This window comes from Aphidius gifuensis, linkage group LG5, assembly GCF_014905175.1.
Source record: "Aphidius gifuensis isolate YNYX2018 linkage group LG5, ASM1490517v1, whole genome shotgun sequence".
In the NCBI taxonomy this organism is placed as follows: Eukaryota; Metazoa; Arthropoda; class Insecta; order Hymenoptera; family Braconidae; genus Aphidius; species Aphidius gifuensis.
In genome coordinates, this window is record NC_057792.1 from 15,795,640 (window position 1) to 15,820,490 (window position 24,851).

Here is a 24,851-nt window from a genome sequence, read left to right on the forward strand (position 1 = left end):
TGTTAAACAAGTTTACGATTTATATATTTTTTTTTTTCTTTTAAATCAATTTTGGTACCATTTGATAAATTATTTAAATTTTTCATTATTATTATTTTACTACGAATATTTTATTTATTTGTATATAATAAATATTTATATTATATACACATTGGTATTTCAAAATGTTAAATTTTTTATGATTATTTAGTTTTTAAATAAATAAATAAGATAAACATTGTGTCTTGTTGATTATGTCCTATGACATTGTTAATAAATCAATCATTAATAATAATTTTTTTTTTTTTAAATCAATACATCATTGCTACCCTTTTTTTTTCATATATAATATATAATTTTTTTTTTTTGTTTTTTTACAATTAGTATTTAAAATTGTCGTCTAATTATTCAAATAATATTTCATATTTATTTTTTTTTTTCATCAACATTTTATTCATCTTCAATTACAAAGCATCATACCGCAATTTTGTGCTCATTTATTATTTTTTTCTTAATCATATTCAAGAAGAAAAAAAATTGAAATAAAAAAAAAAAATTATTTCATCTGCAAAAGTTCATACCCACTTTCACCTGGTTTCGCTTACTCATTTGTGCTAATTAATTATTAACCTATTTAAATACAGACGTACATATTAATTATCTAATATTATTATTATTTATTTGTATTAATTTATTATTATTATTATCATAGCTTGATTATTGTATTGTCCATCGTGACTTATTCAGAAGCGTTTTAATGTTTTTTTTTTTTTCTTTAGTTTTTATAATTAATTATTTATTAAATTCTTTTTGTCGTTTAGTTTGACAATTTATTTATTGTCACGATGACAAATACAAACACTTGAAATACTGTTGTTTTCGTGCTAAAAAAATGCACAATATTATTATTAATATTTATTTATCAATATATTTCATCAACTTTTATAAATTACATTACAAAAAATTTCTTAATATTATTGGCCTTAAAGCAGTTTAAGTATCTGGAGTTAGCCTTGGAAAACTCTGTTTTTATTTATTTATTTTTTAATAAATAAATTATATATACCTTGTTTTTTATTTTATTTTAAATTATTTAATATTCAAATTTTTTTATTTTTTTTATTTTTTATTAAATGCATTTGGTACAACTAAACAAATAGATTTCGAAAAATTTTTTTTACTTTTCTTTTTCATCGACTGAAATCAAATTGTTTTTTTTTTTTTTTTCTCTCTTTTATCATTCACCACTTTTTTCAATTAATATTATTTTATTTATTATTATTCATTTTCAATATTTGTGCATTACGTTTTTTTTTTTTTTTTCTCATTCATCACGTCGTTGAAAAATATGAATCTATAACTGCAAATATAATTACATTCAAAATTATGATTTTTTTAAATTTGTTTTTTTTATTTTTATACACTCAGAGATGTTGCTAACTATTTTTTTTAATGTACAGGAAGATAGAAGATTTGTTTTTTTTTTTTTAATTTAATATATATACTTTTTATTTTTATGATAAAAAGTTTTTCCAATTTTTAAATTAAATTTCTACAAAACGAAAAACTTACTGGCGATGAAACCACAGAGAAATAAATGAAAAAAACAATAATAATTTATATAAGTAAATAATAATCAGTCTATTTTTAAAAATTAAAAAAGAAAAAATAAATAACCAAATGCAAGAAATAATATTATTTTTATAAATTGCACAAAGAAATAATTAAATCAAAAAAAAAGAAAAAGAAAAAACAAGGTCATGGATAAATAGAAAGTTTATTGAATTAATATTTTTCATATGATGAAAATATTGATTAAAAAATAAAAATGAATAATAAAAGTACACAAAATAGTAATTAAAATTAATTAAATATGTTTTTTCAATTATAAATAATAGGAAATAATAAAAAATAAAAAATATGTTAACACAAAATCGCGTATCTACATTTGCACGTTATTATCAATATTATTAATCTTTATTATTAAATTTATATTACAAATAATTTTTTTATTTTGACAATAATAATCAAACTAAGTAACAAAAGTAATTTTTTTTATTTAAATATTATTTTCAATGACTGATAATTTGGAACAGGTTTCACCGCTCCTTTCCTTCTCGTCACCAAAATTATTTTAAAAAAAAAAAAGTAAATAAATTATTATTAATTAAAAAATAAATTAAATAAAAAAAACTTATTATTAGATTGTTTTCTTTTTTTTTCATATTGAATTAAACAATTAATTCACATGAAGTCAATATTTTTACAAAAAATGCAGTATTTAGAAAAAAAATTTACTATTCATGACAAATTAATTTTTTTCTTTTAAATTTTTTTCCTCGATGAAAATTGATAAAAAAAAAAAAAAACAAAATATTTTTGTACTAAAGTGCAGCGATATATGATTGATATACATTTACATAACATCTTATGAATTTTATATATTTTTTTAAATTATCATTTTACCTACTGAATGTACACAATGAATTTTTACAAAATATGACGTAAAACTGCTCTCAACAATTTAGCCACTTGTCGAAAAAAAAAGAAAAAAAAAAAACAAGCAAACAATATATAAATAAATAAATAAATATGAATTTAAAAAAAAAAAAAAGAAAAAAAGTATTTTTATGGCTGCAAAATAAAATTGAATAATAAAAGGATAAATAATAATTATTAACGAATTTTATTTATTTAAAAATTGTATTTTAATTATTTTAAAAAAAAATATAAATCAGTGAATGATAATCACATTGATAAATTGCAAAGGCGAGAGCAAGGGAGGAACGGTTTTTTAAAAAAATTTAATTTTCATCATTTAACACTAAAATGGTATTAAAAAACAAAAAAAAAAAAAAGAAAAGTCTCTGGTTGGCCCGAGGGAAAATACATTTTAATCTATGATGATAATAATTAATTTGATTTTCTTTCAATAACTTAATTAATTCTCTTTAATTTTTTTTTTTTTTAAATCAACCCGAGCCTCACCGCCTGACTAGATTGCATTTTTTTTTTTTTTCTTCTAACGGTTCTCAAACGTGATTTTGTCTTTTTTTAATTAATCATTTAAAAATTAAATTAAAATTATTAATTTTCCATTCATTAATCAAAATTAAATCTAAAAAATAATTCACAATGTTTTTTTTTTTTTATTGTTGTTTTTTTTTTTTTTTGTTTTTACGATTTTTTTTATTTAAACTTTTTTTATTCAATCATTTATTATTATTTTTCAATAACACCTAAACGTAAAACGATTAACTACGCATTATGAAGAACATCTAATAAATCTTCATGCTATTAAATTATTGAATAAATTTAAATATCAAGAAGAACATTAGTTAAATTTATATTGTTTTATTTTTTTTTTTGTTGTTTTTATTTATTTTTTATTCTTTTCTCTCTCCGTTGCGCATTGAGTTAATCATAATTATTTATTGTAAATATTTCTTTGCGCCTTTGATGGCAAAGTCTGATATACACTGATCAAGCTTACTAATTATTTACAATTTTTATCCATTGGATTTAAATTAATCAAGCTATAAATTTTAATTAAACTTAATTTTTTTTCAATTAACATTAAATTATCAATATCTTAAAATTAAAAATCTGTAATTTGTTGTTTTACTCAACACCTAATTATTTATTTTTCAACACAAAATATAAATGACATAAATTCAAGGAAAAAAAAAAAAAAAAAAAAACAATTATTTATCATCATTTACACAATAATAAAAAAAAAAAAAAAAATTAAAATTAATAGAATACATTGTTATATAATAAGACTATCTTTTTTTATTTCCAATAATTTGTTTTTTTTTAAATTTACTATTTTCACTTGTATGATTATTTTTTTTTTTATCTGGTAAACCATTACAACATGTACAACCTTTTTTAACATGTCCACGTAAACTTGATCTTCTAGCAAGACAATCACCACTGTCATTCATTGTTGTATGACAATTTTTTTCATCATCTGAATTATCAGAATCTTTATTATCACTTGATAAAATACTAGATTCATTTAATTCACTATTATTAACACAATTTATTAATTTATTATTTTTATTATCAGTATCATTTAATGTTTCATTTGTATTATTCAAATTTATATAATTACATGTTGATGATGATTCAATGCCATTTGTAATAATATTATCATCAAGTTGACTACTTGAAGATTCATTTAAACTTGAATCAACATTATCATTGTCTTCACCTTCAGCTTCCTCTTCATCTTCATCATTATTTCCATCAACATTATCAGTAATATCAGTAAGACCATCACCACCATCACCACCACCAACAACAACATCATCATCTTCATTATCATCATCATCGCTGTCATTCATTGGACATTCCCATGCTAAATATTCTTCTGATCTAAGTAAATCTTTTTGTTGTGATAGCTTTTTATTTGAATATGTATATTTATGATTTGATAATAATGGTCCAGCAATTGGTGATAATGATGATGACATTGTTACAATATTATTATCATCTGTTGTATTTGTCGTGTCCATAAATTCTGTATCATCATCAATATAACTACCAGATGATTGATTATTAATACTTGTATCAAGTGGTAAACTTTCACAATCTAAATCCATATCATCAAGTTTCATTGTTGATGGTATACTTGATAAGGAACATGGTGAGCCAATTTTTGAATCATTTGATCTTGATATTTTTAAATGATTTGTATCATCTTTCGAAAAATCATTATCAAGTAATGGTAAACGTGATGGTGATAATCTATATGTTTCTGAACTTGTTGCATCATCGTCATCCTGATTATTATCATCCTCATCTTCATCTTCATCATTATTATCTTGTTGTTGTTGTTGTATTTCATATTCTTCTTCATTTTCTAATACTTGTTCATTTTCTTCTTCTTCTTCTTCATCATTTTCATCATCATCTTGACTCATATTATCATCAATACTTGAACATATATTTTCATTTGTTAATATAGAATCATTATAGTCATCAATTTTATTACAATTTAATAAATTTTTCTTATTTTTTTTATTTATTTTATTGGCATTGTTTATGCGTTTGTCATGATTTTTGACATCAGCAATTGGACTCGTATCTCTGCTGCCACTAGAGGAATCCACCGACCGAAAATACGAACCGCTATATGCTTTAATTGATTGACTACATGATGCATCTTGTGATAAATGATCATAAGGTGAATTATTTGCATCAAAAAATAAATCAGCTTCTGGAAATAAATCACTTGTACTTGGTATACCAACACCTAAATCTTCACACTCTTCAGATAAACTTTTTTGTAATGTTATTTCACGTTCCATTGCTAATCTTTGTTGTTCATTTTTAATATTATTTTGTTGTTGCTGTTGTTGATGTTGATGTTGTTGCTGTTGTTGTTGTTGATTTTTATTATTAATAATATTTGTTTTAATAGTATATTGTTGAAATGTATCCATTGGTGTATTATTGATGAAAAACTTTTTACTATTTGCTTGATATATTTGTCCACTTGTTGTTAATTCAATATTATTATCATTTTTATTTGTTTGTATATCATTTGTTTGATTTGTTTCAACATCACGTGTATATACTTTATGTGGCTCAATAGTCATTTGATTTTGTGTTGATGTACTATAACGCCATGGTTGATCTGGTGATGATTTATCTTGCCATGCTTCTTGTAATCTAGCATTACCACATATAACACTAACATTACCATTTTCAATTTTACCACCATCACCACCACCACTACTACTATTATTATCATCACAATTTGTTTGTTTTAATGATGTATCTTGATTATCTGATTGATTTTGTTCATTATAAACAATATAATTACTTGGCGTTGTATCCATACTTGATGATAATGATGTATCAATTTTTTTAACAATTGTTGTTTGTATTTTATTTGTCATATTATTTTGTAATGATGTTACAAGAATATTACTTGTTGGTATTATTTTATTATTTGCTATTTTTATTTGTTCATCAATACCTGTATCATCATGTTTTCTTTTAACACCTTTTGGTGTTATTATTTTATCACTATTTGTTAACTCAGCTATTGTTGTTTCTTTTAATTTTTTATTTTGTCCATTTGTTTGTGTTTCAGATTGAGTTGAAAATGACAGTGTTAATCCACCTTGCAATGATAATTTTTTATTATCATCATTTTGTAATTCTTGTTTTGCATTAACTGATGATGATGGTGGTGTTGTTGGTGTTGTTGATGATGCTTTCGTTGTAGTAGTTTCATTTGCTATCGTTGTTGTTGTTAGTGTTGTTGTTGCTGATGCTGCTGATGATGATGATGAATTAATAGTTTCATTTTTTATACAACTTGTTAATTTTCCAACAGTTGTATTAAATAAACGTGTATTTTGTAGTGTTAAATTTTGTGAACTTGTTATAACACCACATATTTGTTGATTATTATCACTAATATCATTAATATTACGTTGAATTAAATTTATTGTTGGTGTTTTATTAACTAATATTGTATTTGTTTGTTTATTTATTAATTTACCATCATGTCCATCTTTTGTATCATTTTTTATTTCACGTTTAACACCATCATTTGCTGTTGATGCTGTTGTCGTTGTTGTTGTTGTAAATTGTGTATTTGTATTTGTACTTATTTGTGGTACAATTGTTGTTATTGTATTTTGTGATTGTTGTATAATTTGTGTTGTTTGATTTGTTGTTAATGATTGTAAATTTGGAATTTTAACTTGTTTAATTTGTCCAGGTTGTGTTATTATTTTATTAGCTTGATTTAAAAATGATTGTAATACAAGTGCATTTGATACACCACTATTATTTGTTGTTCTAACACCTGGTACTGTTGCTAATAATTTTGATCCAGATACAATGGTAAATTGTTGTGTACCTTTTACTAAATTCATTGGTAATATATAATTTGTACCAGGTACAAGTACAGCAGTACTTGTTAATTTACCAGTTACAGATGCAATTGCTTCACTAACTGATACACCAGATGTTTGTACACCATCTTGTAAAATAACAGCACGTGTTTGTCCACTTCCTTGTTCAGTTAATATTAAATTTCTTCTTTTAATTGGTAATTCAATATCATCATTTGAATCATTTGTTATATTTCTTGTATCATTTGATGAATCAATTGTACCAGATGGTGTTGCTGGTTCATCTTGTGGTGAATAACCAGATGGACTATCTTGTATTTGTACAATTCCACTTGATGAATCTTCACTACCCATTGTTCTACCATGATCATCAGCACTTGGACTCATGTCTAATTGTTGTTGTCCAGATTTTGATTTACCAGAACTTGATTTTTTACGTTTTGATGATGTTTGACTTGGATTTGTTGGTGGATTTGATCGTCTTCTTGGTGCTGGTTTATTATTTAAATCTGGTGAATTTCTTAATTGTTCAGCATACTCAGCAAGTATTGTATATATTCTTTGTGCTGTTTGTTCATCTTCTTGTGGTTTTTGTTGTGGTTTTGGTATTGGTGATGATTTTGATGCACTTGTTGTTGTTGTTGTTGTTGTAGCTGTTGTTGTTCCTGCTGCTGCTGCTGCTGCAGCTGCAACTGCAGCAGCTGCCGCGACTACACCGGCTGCTGTTATTGTTGCTGCACTTGTTGCTGTTGATGTTGATGATGTAACTGTTGTTGGAGTTGTTGTTGTTGTTGTGGTTGTAGCTGTTGCTGTTGTGATTGCTGTTGTTGACAATGTTAATGTTTTAATATTTTTTTGAATTGTTTTTTTACCTGTTTTAGGTGATTGTGTTTTACCAATTGATAATATTGGTGTTGGTGCTGGTGTTACACATGGACTTGATGAACTTTGTGATGTAACTGATAATGCTGGTGATGCTGCTGGTTGACAATAACTTGTAACAACAACAACTGGTGTTGTATTACCAATTTTTTGTCCTGTATTTTGATTGATATATGCCAGTGCAACTTTTTGAGGAAAAACATCTTGTTGTTGAAATGATACGGTATTTCCTCCATTACTTGTAAATTCATTTGACGATGATGATGATGATGACTGTGTTGATAATAACAATTGCTGAGCAAGTGCTGATGTACCATCAAGTATTTTTGGTTGTTGTTGTGTTGGTGTTTGTGTTTGTACTGTTGTTGATGTTGATAAATTATTTGGTGTTGTTTGATGTTGTGGTTGTATTGTACTTCTTTCTTTAACTTGTTCAAGTACACTTTCAAATTCACGTAATTGTTCAAGTGTAGTTGAACTAACAGTAGTATTTGGTGATTCAATTGTTGAATTTAAAATATTTTGTCTAACTGAATTTGATTGTGATGGAGTTTGTTGTTGTTGTGCTTGTACTTGTACCTGTCTTTGTTGTTGCTGTTGCTGTTGTTGTTGTTGTTGTTGTTGTAAACGTGGTGTCAATACAGCTTGTAATGTTTCACCAATATTTGTTCTCAATGTATTACCACCACCAGCTGTTCTAATAATATTTAATTTAACAACTGGTGTTCTACTACCAGTTATTGTATTTGTATGTGGTATTAAATTTAACTGACTAGCATTTGATATTGTAACTGGTATTTTATGTGTATATATTACACCAGATGATGCATTCTGTACAAGTTGAGCCAATGTTTGACTAGCATTTTGATTTGTAATATTAGAATTATTTGCTGTACTTGGTACAATATTTAATATTTGACGACCACCAGGTAATTGTAAATTTGGAATGCTTGTTATTGTTTGTACATTAATACCACTATTTGTTTGTGTACTTGATACTGATGTTTGTACTGCTTTTGATAAATTTGTTGTTTTTTGTTGTGTTATTGTATCATTTGTGGTTGCTGTTGTTGTTGTTGCTGCTGTTGTTGTCGTAGATGCTGATGATGAAGGAGTTGTTGTTGCTGTATCTGTTGACAATGTATATATTGTTTTACCAAATGCTTGTTGAAATTTTGGCAAACCCGAACTTTGGCTTGTCTGTTGTTGTTGTTGCTGTTGCTGCTGCTGTTGTTGCTGTTGTTGTTGTGCAACTTTAGCAGCTGTTATTCTTTCTAATACATTTCTAACACTATTACTATTCTGATGAATTTGTTGTCTTGTAAAACCAATAGTACCATCTTCAAGATTTTGTAATGTCAATGTATTAGCTCTATTTGTAATTGAATTTTGATTAATTGATGCAAGTTGATATGATCCATCTGGATTACAAACAATTTGTAATTGTTCATTTGCCAATGGTATTGTAGTTGTCGTTGTTACTGCTGTTGTTGTTGTTGATGATGACAGTGATGGTGTAGTTGTTGTTGTTGCTGTCGACAATGACAATGATGATGACGATGATGATGAAGATGATGATGGTGATTTATTTGGTGAATTATTTCTTATTAATCGTTGATTTATAACAATTTGTCGTGGACTATTATTATCTGTTTCATTTAGTGGTGATGTATCAGGTGGTTGATTTGCTTCATCACCAACATCATGTAATCTCGATGATGATGATGATGATAATGGTGGTGTATGACCAGCTGGACTCAAACCAACACCACTGTCATGTCCACCAGACATTGGTGTACCAGGTAATTGTATATTACCAATAATACTTGTTGTACGATTAATATTATTATTATTATTTCTTGGTGGTGTATTACCACTATTTATTATACCAGTATTTGGACTTTGTGGAATGTTACGTGATAATTGTACTACATTAACAGTTGATTGAACTCTTGGTGGTATAATCATTTCAAGTGTAGTTAAACCAGGAACATTTTTAGCTAATATATCTGAATCTCTAACAGCTTTTATAATATCATTGTAATTTTGTTTATTTCCAATATTTGTTTTTATTAATTTTCTATTACCAATTTTTAATTTATTTATATTATTGCTATTAATTTTAAGTTTTTTAATATTATTTTTTATCAATTTTTTATCATTATTAGGTTGTTGTTGTTGTTGTTGTTGATGTTGTTGTTGCTGTTGTTGTTGTTGCTTATTATGATTAATAATATTATGAATATTAATAGTATTGATATTATTATTATTATTATTAAATGTACCAATTGAATTTTTATTATTTGTTGTTGTAAATGATAATGTTTTTCGTATATTTATTAATTCATTTGATAAATCACCAGTACTTAATTTTTTTTTCTTAATTTTTATTATTTTTTTTTTATCAATTTGATCAGCTCGAGTTAATAAAATTGTTGGATTTAAATTTAATGTACTTAACATTGGTGCAAATTTTGCATTATTACCCGTATTGTTATTATTATTATTATTATTGGTATTATTATTGTTGCTCTTATTGTTATTGTTATTATTATTATTTATTGTTGTTATTGTTGTTGTAGTTGTTGTTGTTGTTGGTGGTGGTGTTGGTGGTGGTGGTGCCGTTGTATTATTATCATTTTTAGATTTATCATTTAATATATTTTTTTGTAATATTTCACCAATTCTTGTTGGTTTACGACATTCACGTAAACGTTTTATAACATTTGGATCACTTTTTTTTTCACCAATAAGTAATGGTGCAACAGCTGTAAATGCTGATGCTTTTATTGTTTCTCTTTTATTTTCATCTAAATCTGCTGAAAATAATGTTATAATATCATTACTAATATCAGAATTTGTAACATCATTATTACGTAATAAATTATCATCAACAATCATATGAAATCTTGATACTCTTTCAATGCCAATTTTTTTTTTATTATTTATTAATTGTTTTTTATTATTGCACAATTTATTATTTAATTTTTTATTGTTATCTTGACGACAACCATCACTTCCTAAACTATCTGTTTGACTATCTTGTGTATTTGTATCTTCTGTATCATCTGATATTAAACTATTACTATTATTATTTTTATTATTATTAATATTAATATTATTATTACGATTTTTATTTGTTGTTAATGATAGTGTTGTTGTTGCTGTTGTTGTTGATGATGATGATGATGATGAATTTGGTACTGTTGTTGCTGTTATTAATTTATTATTTTTACTTTTATTATTTATTTTACAATCATCACTATCATAATCACTCTCTGATGATATAACTAATCTTGATAATTTTTTATGTTTTGTTCTTCTAACTTGTCGTAAACTACCATCTGAATCACTACTATCATCAATAATACGTCTTGCTGATGTTGTTCTTTTATTACCACTTGTTTGACTAATATTATTATCAAATTTTTGTGAATGATCAGATGGTATATCAGCCCATTGTTCATAACCTTTTTCAATACCATAAAATATATCCTTATCTTCTTCAGATGGCCAATCTTTAAATTGTGAATAATCAATATTTAAAAATTTTAATTCTTTATTTGTATTACGCATTTCTTCAGCATTATCAAGATAACCCTCACAACGTAGCTTTAATTCATTCCAATCAAGTACCCAATTTAACATATGATAACGTGGACTACTCAATACAACAGATAAATCATCACATAATTGTGGTGATAAACCAAGTTTATCAGCATCAAGAGATTGATTTGGCACAAATTTTTCATCATAATTTGATGAATAATTTATATCATCATTTTTAATCATAATTAATTCATCAAGACTTCTTTCAATTAATTTTTTTTTATCATTATTATATATTGGTTTATTTTCTATTTCAGTATCAACATTATTTGTATTATTATTTTTACCATTATCATCAACATCACTACAATTATTAAAACATAAATCATCAATTTTTTGATAATTTTTTTGTATTATCTTTGGATAAATATTAATATCATTTTTTGGTGGACTTGTTAATAAACTTTTTAATAATACATTTTTTTTATTATCATATGAATTTGATACTGTTGTTGTTGTAGTTGTTGTTGTTGCTGTTGATGATGTTGTTTCAATTTTTACATTTTTTATTTGTTCAATTTTGATATTTGGATCAGTATTTATTTTCTGTTGTTGTTGTTCATCATTTGGTTTAACTTTACCACATTCAATAGCAATTTCACATATTCTATCATAACATGAACGTGTTGGATTTAATGAAAATGATGTTAATACACATTCTCTTGATATGCCAATATTACCACTAACAATATCAGCTAATTTTAAAAATTGTAAACTCAAACGTACTGCTGTTTCACGTACATTATCTTTATCTGATTTAGCTTTTTGAATTTCCAATTCATTCATATCAGTTGTCAATGCTTTTATATAAAGTTCAATTGTCAATGGTTTAATATAATCACCAAACTGTAAATTAAATTTATTACATTATATTACATTACATATTAAATTTGTTAGATTTTATTTTTCTATTTTTGTAAAACTTACGTGTTTTAAAAGTACACCACAAAATATATAAATATGTTGTGCACTTTCAGCTGGTTCAATTAATTTTTTAATCATACCAGGTAAATCTGGATCATTTTCTTTAATTTTAACATGTAACTGTGCCCATGAATTAAATATTTCTTCTAATATATTTATACCAGTTTCAGCAACAAGTCTTACCATACCAGCTGTAACTAAATATTGTGCTACTAATTCAGCAGCTTTTAATGAATTTTTCCAAACACGTGCAGTACCATATTTTGTTGGTTTTTCACCACTTAATCTTTGAACTAATTCAAGACCATCGCTTAAATCCATTAATTTTAACTATAACAAGAAGAACAAAATGTAAAATAAATAAACAAATAAACGATTTATTTATTTATTTAAAACAACTTACTTGAGCGAATATATCATGAGTGCGTTTTAATTTGTACAAAAGAACAATGTAAATATCAATAATAAATGTAACATCATGAGGATCAGATAATGATCTTAAACGATCATTTCTTTGTAATGTTCTAACACATGCTGCAGCAATGTTAACAGCAATATCCTCACATTTATCTTCACATAATATTTTAAGTCTCATCATCAATAATTCACCTTTTTCCATACAACAAAATTCTTCTTCATTATCTAAATCTGGTTTTTGTTCAATAATATTTACAAGTACTGGATTTGCCCATGGATTTTGTACAAGTGTCAATAATTTTGTACAACGTGATACTGCTGGATGACCACCCAAATGATTTATACATCTTTGTAATGTTACAGTTAGATGAGTTTTTGAAACTGGTTTTATCTGCGGCCACTCCCCACGCAGTATCAACGTAAGGGTGTGTCTAAAAAAAAAAAAACATAAACAAAATTAAAATATACATTAATGTATTTTCATTAAAAAACAATAATATTTATATTAAATTAATCTAAAATTATTCATCATTATTTATATCATCATCATATTATTTTTAACTAAAAAAATTTTTGTTTTTTCGTTAATGTTTGAATTATAAATAAAATTCACAACAACAATTCCAAGGGGAAATTAAAATTTATCATTTGCTCAAGAGTAATACCAGTAAATCAAAGGTAAATTATTTTTATAAAAATAAAAAAAAAAAATCATATATAACAATAAAGATAGTTATGAAAATATGAAAAAAATAAAAAAACAAAAAATATATTTAGCTGTGTAGTTATAAGAGGATATTCTCTCTCGAGTTGAATATTAAAAATAGCAAACAAGGAAAAAGTTATGTCGCAACTTATTTTAGTCAAGATTCTCAGCACGCTGTGTATTGCTGAATTGGAGTACTGAATGTGGCTCCTTTTTTGCATAATTTAATTGGATTCAAAAAAAATTTGCATATCAAATGGAACGATAATTTACCTCTTTTTATTTTTTTTGTTTACAGTGATATATATTTTTGTTTTTGCTATTTTATTATTATTATTTTAATGTGTTTATGATGATTAATAAAAATGGTTATTTATAAATAATTATGAGTACTTACTTGTAGACGCATTCTATGAGTTCATCTATTTCATTGGAGTCTGCTGCAGGTATGTGATTGGTGACATGCTCCCAGGCTGACAGAAGTATATTCACCTTGTCGCCGTATTTTTTTCTGCTGTCACTCAATGTCGCATCAAACCCCTGAAACAATATTACATTAATTATTAAAATTAAATAAAATTTACATAATTTATTAAGCAAGCCATGATAAAATCATAAAAATAATTTTTATTTTTTTTAATTGAAATTTTATTCAGTTAATTTACACAAACATCTGGAAATGATTTTCCATAAGATTGTGTATATAACTTGAATTGACAACAAAGTAAAATCACTTGGTTGAATTTAAATTGATAAATAATAATAGACAAAAATAAAAATAATATTTATAAATAAAAAGAGAAAAAAAAAAGAGGCGAATTTTTTTTTTTTTGTAAGTTTCAAGTGCCAATGTCAACTCTGTCACTAAAAATAATAAAAATAAACTTATTGGACAATTGCCAAGCCTAGTTTTAGTCTGATAATGTACATATATATGTACTTTTTTTATTTTTAAATTGACTTGAGTGAAAATGATTTTGAAAATTAAATAGGAAAGCTGTTTATTTGATGGAAAATTACTTTTTTTATTTAATGGATATGCGCGAATTTTGTAGTAGCATCTTAATGATAATAATAAAGTTTATTATTTCATGTCTATTGTAACAAGTGTCGGTTTACAAATACTGTCATTTCCAGAATAATATTACTGACAAGCACAAAATTATATCCTGACCTAAGATACAAACATCACTTGATGCAAATAATATTATGTGTTTAACCAAGCATTTTCATCTCCAATACAGACTTTGAAAATTATAACCAGCCAAAATGTCAATTATAAACATCGACAACAATTCATTACAAAATTAAACTTTTCAAACTAAAATATATTTTTTATTTTTTTTTAAATCTAAAAATAATCTTGACGCAATAAATCACGCAACAACACAATTTCAATTTTTTTTTTTTTTCTTTTCATCAACTTGAATAAAATAAGAAAAGTTGAAAAATCATTTTAAATAATCCATAAATAAAATAATACAAAAAATAAAAGAAAAAAAAAAAAAAGATATTATCCTGAATTACCATAAATGACTTTCACTTTCAAAAGCCAGATACTAAACTCCAAATAATTAAAAAACTTTTTACGATAAAAATAAAACTTTTTTAAAAATGTAAAATAATATTAATAATAAAAAGAAATTTTTTTTTTTATAATTCTAATAATTATGATGATTTAATTGAAATATCTAACTATAAATTTGATATAATTTTTTAAATTTATTTAAATTATTTACAATTTTAGATAAAAAAATTAAATATGAGTTAAATAAATAATTTTCAAATTTTAATATTAACAATTTATGTGTAAAAATAAAATAAATAGTATATCTCGTAATAGATTCTATTAGATAATAAATTTAATTTTCATATTTTCCAACAAAAAGAAATAAAAATGTCGAATAGAAATATTTAATCTGATATGTTTTGGTACATCTCTGTACAATTTATACAATTTTGAAACATGCTATTTAACTATTAACAATTTCCCTAGTGTACTGTAAATTAAACCTCACTCATGAAATTTCAAAACTTCATTGTGAGAATACAGTTATTTGACAAGTTTGATAAAACATTAATTCGACATAAACAAACATCTCAGTTGCATTGTTCTAAAATAAAAATTCATAGTAAAATAAAATAGAAAAAAAAAAACATTCAAAATTGAACAATAAATTAATTATAAGATAAAAATCTCTCCTTCAAATAATAAAAGATAATTAAATTAATAGAAATAACAATAATAGAAAAAAAAAAAAAATAACGAGGAAAAAAAGAATGGTAATTTAAAAACCAATATTTAAAAAATATTTTAATAATTGTTGTAAAAAAAATACTGTTTATATTTTTTAAATGAGAAAAAAACAAGTTGAGAAAAAAAAAAAATACAAATGCCTACCACGAGTATAAAGACCATTATAATGTTGATTGTATTGTGTACGTAGAAATAATCCGTCGATGTAAATGCAGCCTTGTAAATTTACAATGATAATCCATCGTATGGGTGATCCAATCCGCCCGCGAGTTTACGCTAAAAAAAACATAGACGATATATTTTTTTTTTTTTACTTCATGAAGTATCATTATCAGCAATGATGATTAAGGCACAAAAAAAAACTTGAAAAAACAAGGTGTAATTGAAGAATGTGACTTGTGGAAAAAAAAAAAACCGAGAGTGTTGCTCCAACGTGCTGGCACACTGCCACTTTTTTTTTTTTTTTTTTTTTTGAATTTAAATTATTTTAAATATTGTCATCCTGTAGTATTCTTAATAATTTATTTTGTTTAAATTATAAAATAAAGTCAAGATAATTGATAGAATTTTTTCATAAATATTATGTAAATTAATTATGATACTACATAAGTAAAAAGAAATAATTATTTTTTGTGTAATAATGTATTTTTAATGAATGAAAAAAATTTATATAAAGGATAATATTTTTATATTTCCTTTGTTGAAAAAAAGAAATACTATTGTTGTTATTTTTTTAGCAAAAAGTGAGAATAATAAATTCAAAAAATATCTGGGGCACTTGAAGAGAGAGACACAACGTTTTGCCTTTATCGAGATGAAAAATAAAACGAAAAAGAAAAGTTGCCAAAGATGATGTGTACTATTTTTTTTTATGAATTTAATTTATTTTTTATTTCTTGAATTTTAAAGAGCTTGTATTTTCAAAGATCATTAAACTGACGAATGAAAATTAAATGTTGCTTTTTGTGTCAATGAGTGAAAAGTTTTTTAAAAATAAAAAACTTTTTTTTTTAAATCGTGTAAAACAGTTAGTGGATAAATTGTTTAAAATAAATAAATAATAAATGTGGTGAATGATGATGGTACTGGGATGTTTGAAACCAAGTTAAAGTTTAAAAAAAATATATAAAAATAAAATCTTGGTTTTCTATTGGACATACGTGAGATGATCCAACTGGCTACATTTAACATAACTTTTCCAATTCAATTCAAAGTTTCATCTCTACTTTTTTTTTTTTTTTCGACAGTTTGATATTATTTATCATAAAAAATATTTACAACATTTATCAAATATATTAATTTAAATAAAAAAAAAATGTTACAATAATTATTATTTTAAGTAAAGAGTTTAATTTAGTTTTTAAAATTTTTTTATCAAAACAAATTTTAAGTTTAAAAAAAGATATAAAATTAAATTAAACAAAATAAAATATTTATTATATTTAAATAGGATAATACTTAAACTAAATAATAAAAAATATTTAATATATTTACCGAGCACACTTTTTTGATGTGCGAAGACATTCAGAGTTGTGTCTTACGATGCTGTTTGTTAAGCTTGATAATTTATATTGTTTATAATTTTTATTCAATAATAATTTATATTTGTTTATGAAAAATTTATTATTATTGATATAACTGTGATATTTACACAGTTTTTTTGGTTGTTTTGGCAGGTTAGTTAATTTAATTTCAACAATATCAGGACGTGCCGTTTCTCGTGGCCACGAGCAACGTCCAGGTGATGATAGGGCAAGACTCGTGGCGGACATCAGCAACTATCCACTAATGTCGACGCCGACAATTTACACTGGAAACAAAAACAAAAAATACAATTAATTAGTATAAAATATATTTTATATTATTTAATTATTATTAATTACATTTACATAACATTTATCGTCAAAATACGTAACTGGTTTTTTTTTATTTTTTTTTTTTTTTTATATTTTTTATTTTAATATTGTTAGCTTTTTTTTTGTTATTAAAATTTATTAGGTAAATAAGTCCGTATTGTAAGCAACGCTTTGCAAAAAAAATCAAATGAAAAAGTATATTTTTAAAGGTTGGAACGAAATTTAAATTTATAAATGAGGAGTCAGCTTACATATCGCAGCAGACCACGGTAGCAAAAAAAAAAATTAAAATTAAAAATTCATTTCTGCATTAACAAATAGACTTTTTTGATTGATTTTTTTTTCAGTGGATCAGTTAAAAAGCTAACTTTATTTATCCAATAATTTTTTATAGCTGGCCTTGAAAAATAATAACAAAAAATTAACAATTTTAAAATAAAAAAAAATCTATTTTTGCTGTATACGATTGCAGATACAGACATTTTTTATTTTAATTGTTAATTTTTTATCGTTATTATTCTTTAAGATTAATTATCAAAATTTATCACACAAATAAGTCCATATTCTAACCAACTTTTTGCAAAAAAAAAAAGTCAAAAATATTTATCCGTAAATACGGAATTGAATTATCAACTTGATATAAAATAAAATTTTTAATTATCTTTTTTTTTGTTTGTTTGAAATTTATATATTTTTTTATCAATATAAATTTTAGTTTATTTGTACCAATGAAATTGGCAAAATGAAGAACAATATTTCTCAATTCATGTTAAATTTATTGGTGTATTTATTTATCCAATTTTCTTTAAACTTTTTTTATTTTCATTTTCATTTATTATATTTTAACATTGAGACTTTTCTATTTTGTACTTTTCAACAAATGATAACCAAGCACAATTATTATTATTTTCTTTTCTAAGCAATTTATAAGTGAACCTTCAAGTATAAAATACCCGGAGGGTTTATTTTTTTTTTATTTTTTTTTCCCCTAGAATATTCCAGCGTTCTTTTCAAAGCCTCACGTCATATCTTTTTCGTTCACCCAACTTTTACCACTACCAAACTCATGACTTTTCTCAACGTTTGCAATTTTTTTTTTTTTCTTTTCATTTTTCTTCTTTAATTGGCTATGTAGAAGATCCTTTCTTGGAGACAATATTTTTTTTTTTCCAATAAAAACATAAAAATTACCAACAAGATCAGCCTGCCTTAAACTATCTTCAAAGTAAAAATAAAAAATTTATACAATAAACCACCGCCCTTAAGTTAAATCAACCCTCTGACTTTGTCATACTTTATTTTTCATTTAATCACTTAATACAAACTGTTTTATTTTATTCTTTTTAAAAAAAAGCTACTTTGTTAATTGTATAATTAAAAAATGAAATAGAAAAAAACTTTATCAACTTTACAAATTTTATTTAAATAAAATTTCTATAAAAGTAAATATTATTATTAATTAGCTTGTTAATTACCCAAGCTGTACAACAATTGTAGATAAATAAAAAAAAAAAATATATGTAAATTGAATAAAAATATTGAATAAATTAATTGTTTGAATAATTATAATTTATATATATGAAATTTAATTAAATTCATTTGGGTGGTTTCAATCGATCCAGGGGAATGAACATTTAAAAAATTTTTAAAGCCAATATATATATTATCATAGTTGAAAAAGCAGCTTTCATTGTTCATTCATTCACTATTTTAAGATATGAAATTTCGTACGAGAGAAAATAAAAATATTGCACTAATTAATGTTACGTCCGGGTGAATGTTCGAGGTCTAATGTATATATCATCTGTCTCTCTTACTTTTGCAACTGACTTGTCTAATCACCCTCTAGCCTCATCTCTCTCTCTTTTTCTTTCTCTCTTTCTTTCTCTCTCTCAACAACCACCCCAACTTTAAATCCTAGAGAATTAACAAATTTTCTCATATGCTCGTGACGGGAATGAATCATGTGATCCAGCACGCTATGAAATAATTAAAAAAATAGAAAAAAAAAAATAAATAACACAATTTCCATCTTAATTTATCATTATTTGATTTTTTTTTTTTTTTAAATTTATTTAGCTTTTTTTTCTATACTACTAATAATGTAATTAGAAAAAAAAAATGTAAAGAGAAAAATCTTGAAATTAAGAAAAAAAAATTTTAACAAATTTATTTATAACTTGTTTATTTATTTATAAATAAACAATATTAAAATAGTAATAAATAATAAAATAAATATTGTACACTATTTTAAAATTATAATTTATAAATATTTTTTTTTAACAAATAATTAAAAACACAATTAATCATTTATTAAAGAAAAAAAAAAAAACAAATTTTTTTTTGTGGTTTTAATTTTTATAATTGCATGTAATTTTTTTTTAACATGCAATGATGCTGGTAAATTTTTTTTGTCTGGGAAATCTTGAGTGACGACAACGACAAACAAGTAAACTTTTTTTTTTTTTTATATTAAAGAAATAAATAAATAAAAGTTTTTCGAGTAACGCAAGCATGAAAAAAAAGTTGTATATGTACTCAAACTTTCATCTTGAATTTACAAAGTTTCTTATTTATTTTATAATATATAAAAATATATATATATACTTTTGTCTTTTATATTTCAGGGAAAAATATATGCAACTGCATTTCAGGTCTAGTGCAATATAAATAATAATAATAATATCATCAAAGTAACTATACACTCTGAAGACTGAATTATACAAGTCTTGAGGTGTCACACTTTGAATTTTATTTCAATACGTTGAAATTTTATTATTATCATTATCATAATAAGTATTTTCATCTTAGTTTGCTTATTTCGTCTGGGTAAGCACTAACGTTAAATAAAATTGAACTGAAATAAAGTGAAAAGACATTTTTTCCAATAATTGAACGTCGAAAATTTTACATTTTTAAAATACCTATTGCCTGTCATTATTATTAATTTTTTTTTTAAATATTTTTTACTTTCAATAATAATTATTATTCTTGTCTATATTTAATATCGTCATTCATCATGTTGAGCTTTTTTTTTTTACTCTCGTAGTAATAATGAAAAGAAAAAAAACGATGTAATATTGAGAAAAAAAACCATCAAGATTGATTGATCTTGGAAAATAAAATATTAAAAATTTTTTTAAATTTAAATTTAATAATAAAATTAATAATTTATATTTGAATTATAAAATTTAAATAATTATACAAGTTGTTGGTATTTTATGAATTTAAAAAAATTTAATAAATTCAATTGAACAATTTTATTTTTAATTTTATGAAAAATAAATCATAATAAACTATTGAATTTTTTTTTTTTAAATAAAAATTAATTATACAAACTGTGGGTATTTTATGTAAAGTAAATAAATTTAATTGTCAAAATTAAATTAAATTACTTAATAAATTAAATTTTAAAAATAAAAAAATTACTTTTAAATATTATTAAAAAATAATTTTAAATATTTTTTTTTTCATTGAATTGAATATCAAATTTAATTATTTTTTTTTGTACATATAAAAGCATTTATTTGATATAAAAAATATGTTTAATAATTTGATATATTATTATTGTAACTATTGAAGTTACGCAACTTCAATAAATTCAATATTTCAAATATTGAATTTACCAAATCATGTACATGTTATAATATTACATAAATATATACATTATGTATTGCAAATGGATAATTAAAATTTTCTCAATGTTAGATTACTCATTAAACTTGGCAACGTTTGCAATTTGTAAAATGTAAACATATATATGTTAAATCAGCAACAACAGCAGCACCAAGTTCCAATAGATGGAGAAATGAAAATGTCGAGGGGTGAGAAGAGCACGCCCTTTAACTGTATGCAACACCCACACATATTTCATTCAAGTATTGTATATGTATATATTATTTTACACAAATGCATTTCTGTACCATGCACATCATGTTATCAAAAAAAATTAAATAAAAAATTTACTCGTCTTCTACGAATAACCAACTCAAGTGCATCAATGCACTGAATTTTTTTCTTTTTAGTTTTTTACTGGTATTTAGTCATTTTTTTTACGAAAGAGAATCATTGAATTCGTCATGATTCTACGAAATTATATACATCAAAATTTTGTGATAAATATAAAATTAATTTTTTAATATTAACAGTTGAATTGAATATTCTAGGAATATTCTTTTTTCTTTGATAAAGTTAATTTGAATTTTTCATTGTATTTTTTATTTGGGGAAAATGTTTCTCTTTTGAAATACAATATCTTGGAAAATCTTGTTCTAGTTATTTTTAGTATTTTATATTGTTGAACAAGTAGATATTTCTTTTATTAAAGATTATTTTATTTATTTTTAACTTTTATAAATTTTTTTTACAAGGACATTTCTTTGATGTTTTTTAAACGATTCTAGAGAATATATTTTTAAAAAAATACTATTTAAAATGGTATTTAATAAATATTTAAAATACAAATCTTTCAAAGAAATTAATTTAAAAACTTTATTTTTAATTATTAAAGTTTTTCAAGTGTAATTTAATTTACAAAATATACAAGAAATATTAAACACATGATGAATTAAATGTCGTTATTTCAAGTAACACTTTGTAATTGCCAATTATTATTTTTCATGTACATGTAAAATTTACACAATTTCAAATAAATTTTCTCCATCTCAATTAGCTCTAAAAATTAATAAAAAAATACCCTCATTATACCGTCTGTTTTTTCATAAACAAAAATAATTTAATTTTCGTATTTTTAAAATTATTCTTGTATGTAATTTCATCTAAAAAAAATAGATTAAAAGAGAAAAAAAAAAATCTAGCGGTCGAAAAAAAAAAAGCAATAATTTATTTTGTTTATGAAAACAAACGAATGAATTAATACTTTTTTAATATTTTCATTGTCTCAAATTTAAATAAACAATTTCACCTGTTCATTTATATAAAAATATATATTTTTTAAATTTTTTTTTCAATTTAAATCATGCCCTTTAACATTCGACCCTCATACAACATCGCAACTCTCTACTGCGGATATCCGTCTTTCTTGCTTTTTCCACCTCACTGAGTCAGTGTATTTTATATATGTGTGTGTTACATTTAAGGGTGGAAAGAGAGAGATGTAATACCAGAACAATAGCAAGTTGAAAAAAAAAAAAAATAAAATAGAGAGGAAAAAAAAATTACGAGAGCTTGCGCACCAGACGAGTTTCGTGCTTTTTGATGAGGGCACGAGGCCACTCAAGATGATACTAACGCCATCTATAATAATACATGTATTAAAATAGACAAAGTTTTTTCAACCCTCAAAATTTCAATGTAATTTCATTCCTTCTATATTTTATATTTCACCCAAAACTAATGTCTAAGAAAAACATGAAAAAACTAAAAAACTTTTTTATGTTTTTTTTTTTTTTACTTTATGACTTTATTTATATTTATTTTTTATATGAAAAAATATTTTTAAATAAACAAATAAATAATAATAAAAACCTTTTAATTTAAAAAATTTTTATGTAAATTAGTTTATTAGTATAATTACAAATTTTATATTATAAAATTAATTTAAAAAAAAAAAAATTACTCTAATTTTTTTAATTTTGTCATTACGTGCTTTTTTTAAAAAAAATTTCTATTCATATAATTATACATATAATGACGGCATTGCAGTATAAATGAAGAAGAAATGAAGAGGGAAAAAAAAATAAAAAAAAAAATAATATTCAGCATTATCGACATTTTTTAATCCAGATTCCACAAAGACGAGAATTTTCTGTTAAAAAGAATGGAGAATAAAAAAAATAAATAAAAGAGCTTTTTATATTTTTTAAATTTATTATTATTATTTATATATTAAAGTAGATCTGTCGGCATTTTTGAGGTGGAAAAAAAAAAAGGGTGACCCGATTTTTCATCATCAACATGTAAAATCACGAAATATAAATGTTTCATTGTAAATAGGTTTTTTAAAAAAATATGTGTGTATATTTATAAATAAAATAAAATTAATGAAAATGCGTGCAGAAAAGTACATAATATGCGTTGCAGTAAAAACCTAGTAACCGTACACACGGTACAAAACGACACGATAACGAGAGAGAAAAGAAAAAAAAAATAAAAAAAAAAAAGGGTGTTTGTGACTTTCACTAGTTTGAGTTTGCGTGTGACACGCGAGGGTCAGACCATTTTTATATTTTTTTATTTATTTTTAATATTGTTCAAAATGATTGAGTATAAAATTATACATTTATTTTATATTTTATCTGACTTTATTTACTGCTTTATTGTCAATTTTTCAGATTTACAAAAATAACAAAAAAAACAGCACTAAATTTTTGTAATTTTGTCGAGAAAATTTTAATAAATAAATTATAAAATTTTAAATACAGCTAAGGTATGTTATATATTTTTGATTATTTATTTAAGTTTGTAAAAATGAAAAAATTTATTTCGTGCAATTTATTGTTGAACATGTTTCGTTGACTTTGTCGAAAGAGAAGTGAATCATGCAGAAACAACTCGGAATTGTTGAAAATTTATCGCTTCAAAAAATCAGAAGTAAAATTCGCTTAAGCATACATATACACAATCAAAAAAAATATATTTTATATATATTTGTTGGAAAATCGGGGGCATGCGATTAACCCTGAATGCGATTGTGGTATATATTTCGAAAAAATAACTATAAAACGATACGAACCACGAGGGATGTTAACGAGTTTCCTGAGATGTAACTTTTCAACAAAAACTTTTTTAAAAAAATATATAAAACAAATTTTACATATATAATATGTGTATATATAAAATTTCATAAAATCGAACATGAATAAATTTTTTTTTTTTTCTATAAACAAGTGTTGAAATAAAAACAATGAAAAAAAAAAAAACTCAGTTATTTAATTAATATAAAAAAAGCAATTTTTTTGAGTAAAAAAAATAAAAAAATCATTTTATTAATTGAAAAATACTGATTGTATAAATTTTCAATTAACATCCTTTCTATTTTTATACCACAGCAATAATATCAAATAAAAATTTAAACAAAAAAAATTATCAGAAAATAAAATAAAATTTCTGATTGTTTAATAAAAATAAATATATAATTTGTAATGTTTGTAAAAATAAATTACAACGTTTATATAATTCACATATATAAATTTGATAATAAAAATAAATAATAGAGTGCTTTTGCATCGAAAAACGTTTGGAATTTTCGTGTCCAATTTTGAATGCATGAAACGCCCGACAGCGAGTCTACGCTTCACAAATTCACCCTCTTCACATTTTTTTTTTTTTTCCCTTCTATGTCCCTTACCAGTACTACTTCTTTTTACAGTATATATATATAC

General features: G+C 23.4%; 1 protein-coding gene across 3 annotated transcripts in view; it reads right to left on the reverse strand.

Moving 5' to 3' along the window:
• Positions 1–461: 461 nt before the first annotated feature.
• The window catches only part of LOC122857845 (serine-rich adhesin for platelets-like), a 32,254-nt gene continuing 7,864 nt past the window's right edge, over positions 462–24,851 (reverse strand). For 2 of the 3 annotated variants that reach the window (XM_044160279.1, XM_044160278.1), the window contains exons 2-6: positions 17,147–17,462; positions 13,793–13,935; positions 12,676–13,120; positions 12,276–12,602; positions 462–12,194 (exon numbers count right to left, since the gene is read on the reverse strand). In XM_044160279.1, the coding sequence (XP_044016214.1) occupies positions 3,762–12,194; positions 12,276–12,602; positions 12,676–13,120; positions 13,793–13,935; positions 17,147–17,176 (9,378 nt within the window). In that variant the 5' untranslated portion in view covers positions 17,177–17,462 and the 3' untranslated portion in view covers positions 462–3,761. Of the gene's footprint in view, positions 12,195–12,275; positions 12,603–12,675; positions 13,121–13,792; positions 13,936–15,796; positions 15,929–17,146; positions 17,463–24,851 lie in introns of all 3 variants that reach the window. The other variant, XM_044160281.1, reaches the window with a different exon arrangement.